Source organism: Chenopodium quinoa, unplaced genomic scaffold, assembly GCF_001683475.1.
Source record: "Chenopodium quinoa cultivar QQ74 unplaced genomic scaffold, ASM168347v1, whole genome shotgun sequence".
NCBI classification, from domain to species: Eukaryota; Viridiplantae; Streptophyta; class Magnoliopsida; order Caryophyllales; family Amaranthaceae; genus Chenopodium; species Chenopodium quinoa.
Window position 1 is genome coordinate 3,013,430 of NW_018742616.1, and position 16,887 is coordinate 3,030,316.

Below are 16,887 nucleotides of genomic sequence, written 5' to 3' on the forward strand. Positions count from 1 at the left end.
CCTCTACTTCCATCTCCTCTCCCTGATTCAATACATTGAACCTAGATCCCTGGTTTGTAGCTGAATTCTCCTAGACACTTTTCCTTGAGCTACTACCTCCCTTCAAATTATTAACTATTGTATTCTTACCTCCATTGTTACTAGAATTATACTTAGCAGCCTTAGAATTATTATTCTGTTTTTTTTGCCTTGGTGAGGTTTAGACTTGGGGGCAATCTTCCTTTGGGGGCGTTGAACTAACATCCAAGCACCATACTTCCCCTGTTCTTCAGGCCGCTCTCTATTGCCTTGCACCCCTTTCCCTACTGCAGGATGCCCATCTGGAGATTCACCAGCATCATCTCCACTTCTATCTATCCTGAACAAGTTACATCCATCTTCTTTGTGTCCAAGATGACCACATTTGAAACAAATTTGGCGCAACCCTTCATACCGGATTTTTCAGATTCTACCATTTAGCCTAAACTTTGACAAAAGAGGTTTTGTCAAAATCACTTTAATGCAAAATCTGATGTATTGTCCACGATCCCTTGATTCAGTATTGCGATCGATTTTAATAACCTAACTAATTTTCGACCCAATCTTAAACAGGAACTTCTTATCAAAATATTCCACCGAGAGTTATGGTATGTGCACCCACGCATTCAATGTCTTGGTCGGGGCTTCATCAGCTACAAAATTCAGTTCCTATTTCCTAATTGTTAGATAGCTATCTCCAATTAGCCAAGGACCTTGGGATAAAACCCAATCATAATCATCCATGTTATTAAACCTAACCACATGGTAATAATGCCCAACATCAGTTAATGCGATATCTCCTTTTAATTGCCATTTTAATCTCAATCGTTTGACCAAGACTGCATAACTCATCCTCTTATCAAATAATTTGATAATTAGGGCATTTTTCCACGGCGCTCTTAGCCTTCTCTTTTCTTCCTTGGTTAGGAGAATAGTTGGACAACTTTCGTCATCCGAGTCACAGTCCAGCGGTATGTCATCATCGGAGACCTCCTCCTCGTCAAAGCCTTCAATTTCCATGTCATTTCTCAGGATTTTGTTCCAACCAGAAGCCTCCTGAATATACAGGGGGAGGTTTGTTCCTTACTCTGGTTCTCACCCAAGGAATCTGCTACAAAGTAGGAGAAATCTCTGAGGAATTTCTCTTAATTTTCTTATTCGACCTGCGAAGCAAGTCGTTCTCTTTAGTAGAAAGACCATTCGCCCTTTGCTCTCGTTCTCTCTCGCCTCGCTTTCCATTCTCTATTATATATATATATATATATATATATATATATATAGAGGAAGGCTCATTTAAGAACCCTCCTCTATATAAGAACCCATTATATATAAGAACTAATCTGGACCGTGGAATTAGCTTGATCTGACCGCTCAAAATGAATGATTAGTAATGACATTTTTGTAATTTGAAGGAGTTTATTCAAATTCTTTTTCCTCTTCCTTCATCTAGTTATTTTATGTTTCTCAACTCTCAGCTTTCTCTCTCTAAAATTCTCAGCTTTCTCCCTCTCCTCAGTTCAACAGATTGGCGAAAGTTCATCAAATTCATCACGATATTTTCACAGATTTTGGATTAATTATTGTAAGTTTATTAATTTTATAATCAGATTTGTTTTAAATTTAATGATTTTTCATGCAATTTTGATGCGATTAATTTCATGCGATTATTTTGAGCATTTTCTATGTAATTGTTCTCAATATTGTTTAGCGAATATTTTGCTGCGATTTTGCTACGAATTTTATGCGATTTTGATGCGATTTTTTTGCTGCAATTTGATGTGATTTTGTTGCGTTTTTATGCGATTTTTTCTCAAATATTTCCCTGATTTTTGCGATTTGTATGCTGCGATTTTGATGCGTTTATTTCTCAATTTTTGCTGCGATTTATGTTCGATTTTTACTGATTAATTCATGTTTTCGTCAATATTTTTGCGATTTTTTGCGAATTTTCTATTCGATTTTGTTTTTGGCGATTTTCTATTCGATGTATATTTATTTTGCTCGATTATTTATCAATTCGATTGTTTGATTGTTCGAATTGTTTGTTCTTATTTTGATTTTTTTTGTTCGGTTTTCTTTTGCGATTTCGATGCTGTTTTATTTGCTGCGATTTTTTCTCAAAATTTTCCAGCTTTTTGCGATTTGTGTATGCTGCGATTTTGATGCGTTAATTTTTTCTCAAAAGGAAAAAGGAAAAAGGAAAAAGGGGGGTGGGGAGGCTGGGTGGGTCCCCGGCACAGGGGATCTGTTCACCGGCGAGGTTAGGGTTGGCTGGGTAGAGAAAGGTTAGGTGGCGGCTAGGGTAGCGACGGCGGCGAATTTGGTGGCTGGGAAGAGGAAAAGGGTGGTGGTGGTTTTTCCTTTTCCTTTTTTTTTTTTTAATTTTATTATTTCTAGATTTTATATAGTTCACTATGTTCTAAGCAAAAGCAAATTTAGAACATAGCTATGTTCTAAACAAATTTAGAACATAAAGTAATTTACTACGTTCTAAGCAAATCAAATTTAGAACATAATTCACTATGTTATAAGGAAATTTAGAACATAAAGTAATTCATTATGTTCTAAAATAATTCAAGATGTTCTAAAGTTTTCCTTCTATGTTCTAAAATTTTCCATCTATGTTATAAAGTTTACTCTTTGTGTTCTAAAGTAATTCACTGTGTTCTAAAGTAATTCATTATATTCTAAACTATTATTTAACTATCTTAGCATGTTCTAAACTTTTATTTAGCATATATTAAGTTTACTCTTTATGTTCTAAAGTAATTCATTGTGTTCTAAAGTAGACAATCTTAGCATGTTTGTCAAAGCTTGTTTAATTAGCACTAGTCTTAACTTGGGATAACTTTTGCTTTAAAGGACTACTAATGATAGATTGATTATATAGCCAATATAATGAACCCACCTTAATGCAAGTAATCGATCATCAAATTACAATAAACGATGCTAAAGATAGTGTTTAGAAGTGCAAAAGGATATGATTAAACAAAAAAAAATTACTTTTGTGATTATCTCATATAGTTGTTAGTAGTTTTTCCTCTAGTTCAAGTGTTTTATATACATTAGCCTACTAGCTCAACGGGTAGAGCATTGTTTGAGTTTTTTTCATTAATTTCATCAATTTCGTTTTCTAGTTTTCTTTTTCTTCTTCAATTTCCAGATTTTTCCAAATTTTATTTCTAGATTTTATTTCCTTTGCTTATTTCCAGATTTTTTATTTCCAGATTTTTCTGTTTTTTTCCTTTGCTTGAGTTTTTCAACATCGTTTTCGATTTTATCCTATTTTGTTTTCCAGATTTTTGATTTTTAATGGATTTTAATTTCTGGTTGCTTTTTTGCTACAATTTGTGTTTTTCAAAATAGGTTTATGCATATTGATGGATTTAGATGGTGTGCAACCTAATTATCCTTCTTCCTGTGTTACTCATTCAGGTAATTTTATTGTTTTCAATGTTTTAATTTCAATTTACTTACATGTTCTAAAGTTTCTTTACTATGTTCTAACATTTATCTGTAATGTTCTGAAGTTTTCTCTGTATGTTCTAAAGTTTTCTATATATCTCTCTCTTTATATTCTAAAACTTTCATTCTATGTTCTAAAGTTTACCTTCTAATTTTAAATTTTACTTTTTATGTTCTAATGTTTACTTTCATTGTATGTTCTAAAGTTAACCTTCTAGTTTAATTTTTTCACTTTATTGTAAATTTTATTATGTATGTTATAAAGTAATTCACTATGTTATAAGTATGTCCCTGATTTTATATGTTCTAAAGTTTATCCTTGATGTTCTAAAGTTTATCTTTGATGTTCTAAAGTTTTCTCTGTATGTTCTAAAGTTTTTTATGTATCTTTCTCTTTATATTATAAAGTTTATTTTTATGTTCTAATGTTTACTTTCATGTTCTAATGCAGTTGGTGATATTTATCGTACTCTAGAGGTTGTTGGATCATTTAGCCCTGGTGGTACCACTAAGGAATGGATTCCAAGTGTTCCCGAGGAGTTAAAACCCAGTTTGGGGATGATATTTAAAGATCCTGAAGAGGGTCTTAGTTTTTATAAAGCATATGCAAATGCCGCTGGGTTTACTTCTAGGAAATCTACTACTAAAAGGAAGAAGAATAACAAAGATATAATTGCTTTTCAATATGGAGTTTGCAATAAGGAAGGTTTTAGGGCAATAAGAAAACCTATTGCTCAACAAACAGTTTATGAAGAAGGAAAAGTTCGTATTACTAGGAAACGTTTAGTCACTCGTGTAGGATGCAATGCTCACATATGTATGAGATATGATGCTGGAAAGTATGTTGTAACTCATTTCAAAGAAGAACATAATCATCCTTTATATACTCCAAGTTGTGCAAAATTTCAGAAGGATAATAGAAAAATGCTTATTATGCATAAAAAGTTGATTGTTGATAATTCAAAGGTGATTTATTTTTATGTACTAAATAATGTTTTTTTTTGTTTTGATTTACTATGTTCTAAAGTTAATTCTTAATCTTAGTAATATTTTTTTTTTTCTAACAGGTAAATGTTGGTCCTGTGAGGTCTTATACTATGATGAAAGAATTAGCTGGATCACATGATAATGTTGGTGCATCTAAACAAGATTTCAAAAATTTTTATAGAGATTTGAAGGCTTTTATTGATGGATCAGATGCCCAAATGTTTGTGGATAATTTTCAAAATAAGAAATTGCTATGGAGTGCATTTTTTTTTTCCTATGATGTTGATGAAGAAGATAGACTTTGTAGAGCTTTATGGGCTGATCCAATCTGTCGAAAAAATTATGCACTTTTTGGTGATATGGTTTCTTTTGATACCACATTCAAAACAAACAGGTGATGTTTTAAATATAAATTTCTTTCATAATGTAATTAATATTTTACTTTTACATATTAATTTTTTAAACATATGTTCTTATATTCTAAATATCATGCCTTGTGTTCCTAAACAAATATCCATCATGTTTTGATGTTCTAAACAAATATTCTTTATGTTCTAAACTATGTATGCCTTATGTTCTAAACATATATTGCTAATGTTCTACCTTATGCTTTAAAATATATCCATCATGCTTTTATGCTTTAAACATTATGCTTTTGTGTTTTACACTTTATTCTTTGTGTTCTAAACTAATATCCATCATGTTCTAAACATTATGTCTATATGTTCTAAAGTTTACTTATAAGTTTTTAAAGCTACATTGTATATTTTTAGTTTAGTGTTTATGTTTTAGAGTAATTCATTATGTTTTAAAACAACTATATTACTGCCACGTTTAATAATTAAATTAAATTACTATCCTCTAAAGTTTATCCTTAATGTTCTAAAGTATACCTCTATGTTATACAATTTACCTCTATGTTCTAAAGTTTACCTCTATTTTCTGCATAAATAATTTGTGTATGTTACAGATATAATATGATCTTTGGTCCATTTACTGGAGTTGATCATCATAAAAAATGTGTTACTTTTGCGGCTTCTTTTGTAGCTCATGAGGATATATCATCTTTTGAATGGGTTTTCAAAACTTTTCTTAAAGCAATGGGAAATAACGAGCCTGTGTGTTTGATTACCGATCAAGACCCTGCAATGAAAGTTGATGTTCGTAATGTTTTTCAAACTACAGAACATAGGTTTTGTATGTGGCATATTATGAAAAAGGTGCCTGAAAAAGTAGGTCGGGCGATTGCCCAAGACACTGATTTCTTGAAAAAATTGTGTTCATGTGTTTGGCATTTAGAGATTGAGCCGGCAGAATTTGAAGAAAAGTGGAACAAAGTTATTTCAGAATTCCATTTGAACGATCATGAATGGTTGGCATACATGTACAACATACGTGATATGTGGATTCCAGCGTATTTCAGAGATTTATTTTTGGGTGGCATTATGAGAACCACATCTAGATCAGAAAGTGAAAATAATTTTTTCACTATGTTCACAAATCCCCATCTCACTTTGATTGAGTTCTACATGAGGTAATAAGTAATTGTCTATATATGTTCTAAAGTTACTCTTTATGTTCTAAAGTTTTCCTTGTATGCTCTAAAGTTTTCTTTTTATACTTTATAGTTTTACTATTTATTTTATAATTCTCTTTTATGTTATCTTTTTCTCTTTATGTTTTAATAATATTTAGATCATAATAAACATGTCATGTATATTTATATGTTCTAATGTAATTCACTCTATGTTCTACAATTATCTTCTATGTTTTAAAGTTAATTTCTATTTTCTATAGGTTTGAATGTGCATTGGATGCTCAAAGGCACACTCAAAATAAAATGGATAATGATTCGAAGAATAAGCGTCCGGAGTGTAAGACTCCAATTCCTTTAGAGAAAGATGCTTCTATATTGTTTACAACAACAATTTTCTATGAATTTCAATATGAGCTTGAAATTGGATGTTTTAATTGTGGTGTTGAGGAGATGAAGAAGGACAATGAGCTTTACATTTTCAATTTGAGGGAAGGAACTAGAAGGAGGACTTTTGATGTTGTTTTTGATCCAACTACCTTTGATACCAAGTGTTTTTGTAAAAAATTTGAACGTGATGGTGTGCCTTGTAGGCATATGATTTGGGTGTGGAAGGCAAGGATGTTAGAAAAAATTCCCAAGGCCTACATTCTAAATAGATGGTGTACAATGGCTTATAAGAAGCCCATTTTTGATTTAGAGGGTAATGTGTTGGAGGAATGTATTAATGCAGTAGATAAGAAAATGTTATTAAATGATTTGTGGTCTGAAATTCATGCTTGTGTGAGTTTAGTGCAAAACAATGAAGATGATCTTAGTGATCTTGTCAAAAAACTTCGAGCCATGAGGGTAGATTTGGAACAGAAGAAAACAAATGGAAGCAACAATCTTTCGAGCAAAGTTAAAGACATTGAAATGCTTATTGGAGCTAGTCTACCTTCTAATGTTTTAATCAAACCTCCTAAAATTTCGAAGAACAAAGGCACGGGGGTTCATGTTCCAAATCAGGTCAATGTTCCAAATGATGTCCATGTTCCAAATCAGGTTCATGTTCCAAATCAGGTAAATGTTCCAAATGATGTCCATGTTCCAAATGATGTCCATGTTCCAAATGAGGTTCATGTTCCAAATAGTGACAAAAGAATGAAGAGTGACAGAGAAAAGTCTATTGAACAAAGTCAAAAGAAGAAGAGATTATGTAGAGCATGTGGGGAGCTTGGTTATCATGATAGTCGTAATTGCCCTGGAAAAGTCAAGTGATATTGTAAGTAAACTTTATTTTTAATTTTCTTATATTTATTTTGTTCTAAAGTAATTATGTTTTAAGCAAGTTTAGAACATAAAGTTATTCATATATGTTCTAAAGTAATTCAATATGTTCTAAAGTGTTTTCTCTTTGTTCTAAAGTTACTTTTCTATGTTCTAAAGTGTTTTCTCTATGTTCTAATGTTTATTCTTTCTGTTTTAGTGTAATTTAATATGCTCTAATGTTTAGAATATAAAGTTATTCATTTTGTTCTAAAGTTTTCCTTTATATTTTAACTTTTCTCTTTATGTTCAAAATATTTTCTTTATATGTTCTAAAGTTTTCTTTATATGTTTTAAAGGTTTCTTTAAATGTTCTAAAGTTTTTACTCTATATAATATCATGTGTTCTAAACTAATAGAAATGGCATGTTATAACATTTTTTAATGCTAAATTATGTGCTTATGTTCTAATATTGTTTTATTTTTTTTTCTTTACAGGTTGGTGAATATACTATTAATCCAGTTGCATGAGATGTTATATATTTAGAAACAATATCTCATTTACTAGCACGTAAAATATTATTCATGTAATTCTTAAAATATAAGAACTCAATTTATTTACTTTTAGAAACAATATATTTTTATTTCTTTTTTGTCCAATTATTATTCAGAGTATCTCTACTAGTGTTTTTCTTATCAATTTTTATGTTAATTAAAGTTGATTATAATGTTTTATAACATCTCCTGTCTTTTCATCTTCCCCCCTTTTCGTAATTATAAGTTGTTTTATTAAGTCAATTTGTACTACGAGTAATGATAGTACAAGCATTTTAGATACCTTTATTAAACAACATTTAGTTGAATCTTGCTTTAATCAACTTTTATTTATTCAAGTTTCTTAACATTGATTTACATATGCCTTCTTAGATATGCACTAAAGAGTGTATGCATTGTATTCAAAAGGAAAAATAAAGCAAAAGTAATGGATTAGAAGCAGCCAGTTTAGAACATAAGCAAATACTTTAGAACATAGATAAAAATAATTAGAAGATTAGCAAAATCAATAATTTGGACATGTAATAAGAAAAAAGTACAACATAATAAGATATAATTAGAATCAAGTTACCAATTGAATGCTTTGGAATCTTGTTACTTTGGCTGTTGTCATTTCTTGTTACTTTTTTTTAATTTTCTTATGTTCTAATGTTCTACACTTTAAGTTTTAAGTCAAAATTAATATATAATAATATATTCTAATATCCTAACTTTATAAGCATATAATTATTAAAACATAATCAAAAATACTTTAGAACATACCCATATAATTTAGAACATGAATATAATTTAGCATATAAGTTTATATGATATATTTTATATTAAAATTTTAGCATTTAATATGATTCAACAATATATTTCTTGTAACAGGTAAATACATAGAACATAAAAAATTACTGTTATATTCTTTGCAAATATCTCTCTACAAATATAAACTTAAGATCTTAACAATCATATATCCATTTTGTTCTCCTTTGACCACTTTTTTGATCTCCTAATCACTTTGTTCCGTTCTTCATTTACTTCTGCTGTTATTATCTTCCCACAATACTCCACTCTTAATTTTTTCATTTGGTCAAACTGCAAAAAAAAAAAAAAAAGAGTAACTTTTAGAACATAAACATAAACATTTGGTCAAACTGCAAAAAAAAAAAAAAAAAGAGTAACTTTTAGAACATAAACAGAAATACTTTAGAACATAAGCATATAATTTAGAACATGAATATAATTTAGCATATAAGTATAAATAAATATAATAAACCATAATATATCTAAACAATAACCAAACCAAACCAAACCACAACACTAAAACCATAACACCAAAACCATAAACGAAACTAATTTAAAACATGTATCTTATGTTTTAAACTTACATTGTCTAATTCTAGTCCCGAATTCCATTGTTTTACAGATTCTCCTTCATATGTTTCCATGTGCTTCAACAGGAACACTCCACAATCATGTTTGTTCTTATTGCTCTTCCATGACATACTCAAGTTTCTTGTTTTGAAGGAGGATACAAAGTCACTCTTTATATTTGAGTCAATTGAGTGAACGAAATCAGCAAATGCATTCAACTGAAAAATTGGATAAACTTTAGAACATATAAGGTAAACTTTAGAACATAAAGAAAAACTGTAGAACATATAAGGCAAAAGTTAGAACAAAAGTATAATTAAAAAAATGTAAACTTGATGTCTTACCATTAATCTATGGTAATTTCCATATTTATTGTGAAAAGGAATATTTGGTGGAAGAAATCTGTTGTCAATCAAATCAAATGTTCCTTCCACAAAGTTGACACACAGCAAATAGTAGTGATCTGGTAAAACGACCGGGAAGAAAACCTAATAGATAAACAGAATTAGAACATAGATAAGCAAAATTAGAACATAAGCATGCATTTTAGAACATAAGCATATAGATTAGAACACAAGCATATAATTTTTATAACATGTAGTTTAGAACATAAGTAAGTAGTTTAGAAGATAAATAAGTAGTTTAGAACATAAGTAGATACTTTAAAACATAGATAAAAATAATTAGAACATAAACAAAACCAATAATTAGAACATATAATAAGAAAAAAGTACAACATAATAAGATACCAAATTACCAATTGAATGCTTTTGAAGCTTGTTACTTCGGTCGTTGTCATTTCTTGTTGCATTCTATCAAACAAAGCCTTCATTCTATCATCTTGCCTTTCATTTGATTTGAAGTATTTTTCTGTACAACATATGAGCTGAAAAAGAAAAAGAAATTAAAACATAAGTAATTAGAACATAGGTGCATAGTATAATCTATATGAGAAACAAAAAGAATCTACTCTTAGAACATAGTTATAATTTTAAGTTCGAAAACATACATAGCATTCAGTACTGAAAAAGAATCTACTCTTCTTGTCTACACCACGTCTTTTATTTTCAAAATTCAATAGGCAAACATAAGCATCCACAACATTGTTCAACATGTGCTTATCTTCTATGAGACTATGAATCTCATCTCTCGTAATCGTTGTCCCCATGTTATCAGCATACAAAAGCTCCCTAAAATCAGAACAATAAAATCAGAACATAAGCATGTAGTTTAGAACATAAGCATGTAGTTTAGAACATAAACACATAATTTAAAACATAAGAATATAGTTTAGAACATAAGTACCTATTTTAGAACATAAGCATATAGTTTTACACATGTACTTTATAACATAATCTCGTAGCTTAGAACACGCAGTTTAGAACATAAGAATGAAGTTTAGAACATAATTTATAGCTTAGATCATAAGCATATAGCTTAGAACATAAGCATATAGCTTAGAACATAAGCATATAATTTTAAAGTTTTAAAGTCTTACTTATTATCTCCTTGAGCAAACGCATACTCAGCTACCTTTCTATTGTCCACATTCTTGAAAAGTTTTTCATGTTCAACCATGAAAGGTGAACGCAAGTACATTGGAAGCTTATCCTTTCCTCTTTTTTTCCGTGTCTTTTCTTCTCCTTTTTCTTCTCCTTGTTTCCTACTTAATTCAATTAAAAAATATCACATAGATAACAAAAACCATAACTAAATCAAACCAAAATTTATTGATAACAAAAACCATAACCAAATCAAACCAAAATTTATTATTACCAAGTTCTAAATTAAAATTTAACTAAACCATAACCAACATTTGTTTTAAAGTTTACAAAATGATTACCCTTTCTTGTTCTCATTTTTTTCTTCTTTGTTCTTCTCTTCATTCTTGCTTCCTTCTTTTTCTTTCTTCTCCTCTTGATTCTCCTCTTTTTCCTCCTTTTTCTTCTTCCCCTTTTCTTCTCTCTTCTCCTCTTGGATCTCCTCTTTTTCCTCCTTTTTCTTCTTCCCCTTTTCTTCTCTCTTCTCCTCTTGGATCTCCTTTTTTTCCTCCTCTTTCTTCTTCCCCTTTTCTTCTTTCTTCTCCTCTTGCTTCTCTTCTTTTTCCTCTTCTTTCTTCTTCTCCTTTTCTTCTTTCTTCTCCTCTTTTTCCTCTTCTTTCTTCTCCTCTTTTTCCTCTTCTTGCTTCTCCTCTTCATCCAATGTAGGTGGATGATCTGGATTTAGAAAAGCACAATTTAGAACATTTGCTGTCACTTCTTCGTAAGTGAGTTCTGCTTCATTATCTTCTTGATTTTCTGGGACATCAAACCATAAGTAGAAACAATAAGGACACAACATAGAAATAGTTGGAAAAAATTTAGAACATTAGAAATAACTAGAATATAACCAGAAAAATTTAGAACACAAGAAGTAACTTTAGAACATAACTAATTTACAACATAATTATATTATTTAGAACATATGCACATAATTTAGAACATAATCATACAATTTAGAACATATGCACATAATTTAGAGCATAACTAATTTCAAACATAATCATATTATTTAGAAAATATGCACATAATTTAGAGCATAACTAATTTAGAACATAATCATATTATTTAGAACATATGCACATAATTTAGAACATAATCATATTATTAGAGCATATGCACATAATTTAGCACATAATCATATAATTTAGAGCATATGCACATAATTTAGAACATAAGAAAGTAGTTTAAAACATAAGCATCTGATTTAGAAAAAATTTAGAACATCAGAAATAACTTTAGAACATAACAGAAAAAATTTATAACATAAGAAGTAATTTTAAAACAAATCTAGTAATATTATTTCAAAAGAAAAAAGTTTGAAAATAATGTAAAACTACCAACTGCTGGTGAGGGGGTCAATAACTTGAAACTTGGAGGAGTTATATCAAAAGGTTGCTTCTTTTTTAAAGGAATTGGGGTTTTTGGTGACTCCTCATTCCTTTTCTCTTTCTTCTCAATTTTTTCCTCCTCGTTTCTCTCTTTTCTGTACTGCTCTTTTTCTTCTTCTTTTGATCCCAAATTTTCATAGCAATTACACCATAAAAATTAAGTATTATAGAAAATAGCAAAAAATAATTAGAAAATAAAAAGTAACTTTAGAACATAAGAAATATATACAATTAGGAGACAACCTAGAAATAGTTAGAATATAAAAAATTAAGAATTAACTTTAAAGCATAACCAGAAAAAATTTAGAGCATAAGAAGTAATATTAGAACATATCTAGTAAATATTAGTACATAAAAAATGAATTTGAAAATAATGTGAAATTACCAACTACTGGTGAGGGAATCAACAAGTTTTTGTCTTTATTCTCTTCATTTCTCTCTTCTTTGTTCTTATCTTTTTCCTCTTCCTTTGATCTCAAATCTGCTTAACAATTAGAACATAACTAATTTAGTACATAACTAATTTAGAACATAACTAATTTAGAACATAATCATATAATTTAGAACATAAGCATGTGATTTAAGCGCATGTTTTAGAACATAAAAAAGTACTTTAAAACATAAGCATCTAATATAGAACATAAGTATAATTTGGAAATTAAGCATGTACATGTGAAATTACCAACTGTCGGTGACTTTGGTGACCTTGTTTCCTCGAATTTCTTCCATGCCTTATCCATAACCATATCCAATTCTTCAATAAATGCCGGTTCATCGAAGACATGTTGATCTTGGCTGAGTATAGAAGGGCTTTTCTTTTCTTCTTGGTTCACGAATGTCTATAAAATAAGAAATTATAATTTAGAACATAATATGCATAATATTTATATAAATTTATTATACTTTAGAACATAAGCTGAAAATACTTTAGAACACAACCAGAAAATACTTTAGAACATAATTATAATACCTTTGTTGTGTACTTGCACCATATGTTGTCTATGAGATGTTGCATTTTTCCTGTTGTTTCTTCCTCAACAAAAAGATCTTTTGCTTGTTCTAACATGCCATACATCTCTTTAACATTCGAGGAAAGTGTTTTTGCCAAATCTCCAAATTTGCTCAAAAAGCCCTTCATTAGAACACAAAAATATTTTAGAACATAAAGGACATAACATGGATAATTTAACAGAAAAGGATTAAATGGAGCATAAAATATAATTTACAATATAAACTAAATCATACCATCATGTCATTTCGAGAAGTTGTAGAACTAGAACCTATTGATGATTTTTCCATTCTCTTCTCTTTTTCCTTTTGTTTTGGTTGTTTCTTTTTTCCTTTTGGTGCCTTCTAGTATATAAATTATAAAATTTAGAAAACAACAACATAAAGTGTAGTGTTTAAACATAAACATATACAAATATCATACCACAATTGATTCCATTCTTTCCAAGAGTTTTCCATATCCAAATCCATGATCTTTTTCAAACTTATATCTCACTTGAATCCTTTCCTTTGTCCACACCGAAATTAGTGGACATTTTCTTGGTTTTTCTAACCCTCCTCTTTGTAGACGATCAAAATAGAATACCTATTTAGTACATGTTAAGAATTAATTAGAATATTTTTCACACATTTTCAACATAACAAGAATAATATATATACATAATGGTAAGAATTTAAAACTTACCATTAGAAAAGGTAAAGGACCTGTAAAGTAAGAATTTCCCTTCTTCCATACACTTACAGAATCTTTCAAGTGCTCAATCACAAATGTGCACCAATCCAATTCAGCAATTTTCTTTACATCCATACAACTATACAAGAATTTAATGTATAGTTGTGGGTTGTTTGTTGATCGAATGTAACAATTGACAACACATACCACAAAGTTCCAAAGAAATTCATCAGAAACTGATTTTTCCTTCTTCAATTCTTGAATTCTGTCAATCAATCTCTTGTTGGTTGGACTTCCCTTTTAGAGGTAAAAAAAAAACATATAAATTAAAACCTATGGAGATAATAGATCTATTTTAAAGCAAAAAACACTTTAGAACATAAGCAAAGCACTTTAAAACATACAATTTATAACATAAAATTCATACTTTAGAACATAAAATTTAAAACATAACCACATTATATCATCATACTTTTTTGAGGCCAAACTTGCTTCTCCAAGCTTTTAGAAACTTGCTCCATTTCAGATTTGACTCATCATTTGGTTGCTCAATCCTTTTGCCTCCCAATGGCAACCCATAAGCCAAATGAACATCAATTGCCTCCAAAAAGATTTCTTGTTTTCTCTTTGGTAACATCAAACAACATCTCTCCGTGTCAAAATTCGTAACCAAGTTTTCTGTCAACCTAGAATTATAATGAAAAATGTAAGATTTAAAGCACAATACAGCTATATTTAGAATATAATAGTCAATCTTTAGAACATAGAAGATTAAAACATTTAGTATAATATTTAAACTTTTGAACATAATTTAGAACATTATATAATAAAAAAAGTCTATTTTAGAACATAATAAACATACATTAGAACATAACAAAAAATTAATTTAGAACATTAGTGTATAGCAATTCAAACATGAGAGTTCATAATTTTAGAATACAAGAAGTAACTTTAAAACATAAGTAATTTACAACATAATCATATTATTTAGAACATATGCACATAATGTAGAACATAATCATACAATTTAGAACATATGCACATAATTTAGAACATAGCTAATTTCGAACATAATCATATTATTTAGAACATATGCACAAAATTTAGAGCATAACTAATTTAGAACATAATCTTATAATTTAGAACATTAGTGTATAGCAATTCAAACATGACAAATCATAATTTTGAACATAACATTGATAATACTTATGATTTTAGAATATGATTTTAGAACATAACATTCTACTACTTACGTAGAATTAATATGGATTGGTAAATCCAATTCCAAAAAGCCTCCAAAACCAATGTTCCGAATAGCTTGCTTTTGTTTTTCCGAAAGATTTATCAACACATCCTTCATGAATTGAGTAGGAGGTACTCTTTGATAAGGTTGCCTCTTAACTAGTTTATCTTGCTCATTAGCTTCTACTACTTGGACATCCTCACCATCTTCTTCTTTTTCAATCTTTCTTTTCTTCTTCTTCACATCCTCACCATGAATAGATAAACATAATTAGAACATAGATAAGCAAAATTAGAACATAAGCGTGCACTTTAGAACATAAAAATAAAGATTGTAAAGATTAAAGAGTATTATTACCTGAGTTTGATTTTTTTTATTGATTTTTTGTTCCTCCTCACTATCATCTTCCATCTCCTCTTTTTCATCTTTCTCTTTCATCTTTACATCACCCTTATTATCATCCTCACCATCATCTTTACTATCATTATTCTTGTCATCATCCTCAACATTATTACCCTCTTCTTCTTTTTGATCTTTTCCTTCTTCTTGATCTTTTTCTCTTCCTTCCTTTTTTTGCAATTTTCGAGGTGGTTGAAGCCTTGTTGGAAGTTTTCTATGTCTTATAGCAACACTTTTACTTTCAATATGCTTCTCAAATTCCGATCTATCAATTACTTCCGCTTCAACGTTTTCAACTTTCCTTTAAAAACAATTAAAAATAATTAGAATACAACTAACATTAAATAGAGTGCAAATATAAAGGGATAAGATGAACATAAACTATAATGGATACATATTAGAACATAATACAAATCTTCAGAACATAAGAGAAAATTTTAGAACATAATGGAAAACTTTAGAACATAATGGAAAACTTTAGAACATAATACAAATCTTTAGAACTTAAGGGAAAACTTTAGAACATATTGGAAAACTTTAGAACAAAATTTAAAACATAATAGGTAAAGTTTAGAACATTAGTTTAGTTACCTTTTTCTTACATAAGTAATTTCTTCTTCTTGTATATTAGTAACTCCTTCTTCTGATTTTTCTTCATTTTGGCCTTGCATTTTACTGCAACATTAAGAAATCAAAAACATTAGTAACATTCCAACATTATTATTATATTTTTGAACATAGGAATAATTTAGAATATGCTGAAAAATAGTTTAGAACATGCTAGAGAGTGAAAAACCCAAAATAGAATGAGTAAACTAGAAATTTAAAAGACAAATGAAACAGAAACATGATAAGGTTTGATTGAGTTTATTTTCAGCCCATGTTCTAAATTATTTCAACCTATGTTCTAATTTTTTCTTATGTTCCAAATTTTTTCTACCTATGTTCTAAAGTTTGTTTTCAGCCCTGCAATCACAAGTTCACTACTAACAACCCCTAACCAATTAACAACCCCTATGTTCTAAAGGATCCATTAAAATGCACAGTCGATATATAAGTGAACTCCATGCAAAAGGATCCGAAATACAATGCATAGTTCCCAATATGCTGAATTGCTGATTCTATAATACATCACCGCAGAACAAAAATGTCAACATAATTCACAATCACACAGGCAGCATTCATCACTTTGGAGTGCAACGAAAGGGTTGCAAGCTGATTGTAGAATGAAGACCCAATGAACTAGAGAAACTCAAGTATAAGACCATAAAAGGCCTGGAGAACACAAAGGAATCTGAGTCACCAAAGAAATAAATCCTCACCAAAGCCAATTGTCATGTTGCTGCTGATGGAGTCAAACCTTGCAAAGGTCTAGCATGGGGAAGAAGTCGAGTACCATATGCTGTTAGCTGAGTTTACTAATGAAAAGCTAATTAACATGCCTCAGTCTTGGTTTAAATTTATAACAA

At 29.5% G+C, this 16,887-nt stretch overlaps 5 protein-coding genes across 5 annotated transcripts; 3 read left to right on the plus strand and 2 right to left on the minus strand.

Annotated features, from left to right (window-relative positions):
• The first annotated feature begins 3,269 nt into the window (after window positions 1-3,269).
• LOC110721318 (protein FAR1-RELATED SEQUENCE 5-like) lies at window positions 3,270-4,554 on the plus strand. The gene is made up of 3 exons (XM_021900457.1): window positions 3,270-3,453; window positions 3,935-4,427; window positions 4,551-4,554. Exons 1-3 carry the CDS (start codon window positions 3,399-3,401, stop codon window positions 4,552-4,554), a joined length of 552 nt encoding a protein of 183 aa, XP_021756149.1. The 5' UTR covers window positions 3,270-3,398.
• On the plus strand, window positions 4,426-6,008 carry LOC110721319 (protein FAR1-RELATED SEQUENCE 5-like). The gene is made up of 2 exons (XM_021900458.1): window positions 4,426-4,864; window positions 5,441-6,008. The coding sequence occupies exons 1-2, from the start codon at window positions 4,581-4,583 to the stop codon at window positions 6,006-6,008; spliced, it is 852 nt and encodes a 283-aa protein (XP_021756150.1). The 5' UTR covers window positions 4,426-4,580.
• A 383-nt stretch (window positions 6,009-6,391) lies between these two features.
• Window positions 6,392-8,045, plus strand: LOC110721640 (protein FAR1-RELATED SEQUENCE 1-like). Its single transcript, XM_021900834.1, has 2 exons — window positions 6,392-7,268; window positions 7,751-8,045. The coding sequence occupies exon 1, from the start codon at window positions 6,458-6,460 to the stop codon at window positions 7,262-7,264; it is 807 nt and encodes a 268-aa protein (XP_021756526.1). The 5' UTR covers window positions 6,392-6,457; the 3' UTR covers window positions 7,265-7,268; window positions 7,751-8,045.
• Window positions 8,046-8,111: 66 nt separating this feature from the next.
• Window positions 8,112-11,048, minus strand: LOC110721641. Its single transcript, XM_021900835.1, has 7 exons — window positions 11,010-11,048; window positions 10,665-10,829; window positions 10,176-10,356; window positions 9,924-10,052; window positions 9,511-9,654; window positions 9,181-9,384; window positions 8,112-8,887 (listed from the first exon to the last, which is right to left on the minus strand). The coding sequence occupies exons 2-7, from the start codon at window positions 10,763-10,765 to the stop codon at window positions 8,759-8,761; spliced, it is 888 nt and encodes a 295-aa protein (XP_021756527.1). The 5' UTR covers window positions 10,766-10,829; window positions 11,010-11,048; the 3' UTR covers window positions 8,112-8,758.
• Window positions 11,049-11,418: 370 nt separating this feature from the next.
• LOC110721320 lies at window positions 11,419-16,588 on the minus strand. Its single transcript, XM_021900459.1, has 11 exons — window positions 16,010-16,588; window positions 15,377-15,719; window positions 15,030-15,256; window positions 14,249-14,462; window positions 13,789-14,073; window positions 13,528-13,689; window positions 13,341-13,448; window positions 13,066-13,227; window positions 12,778-12,934; window positions 12,481-12,576; window positions 11,419-11,543 (listed from the first exon to the last, which is right to left on the minus strand). The coding sequence occupies exons 1-11, from the start codon at window positions 16,087-16,089 to the stop codon at window positions 11,419-11,421; spliced, it is 1,959 nt and encodes a 652-aa protein (XP_021756151.1). The 5' UTR covers window positions 16,090-16,588.
• Window positions 16,589-16,887: the final 299 nt, after the last annotated feature.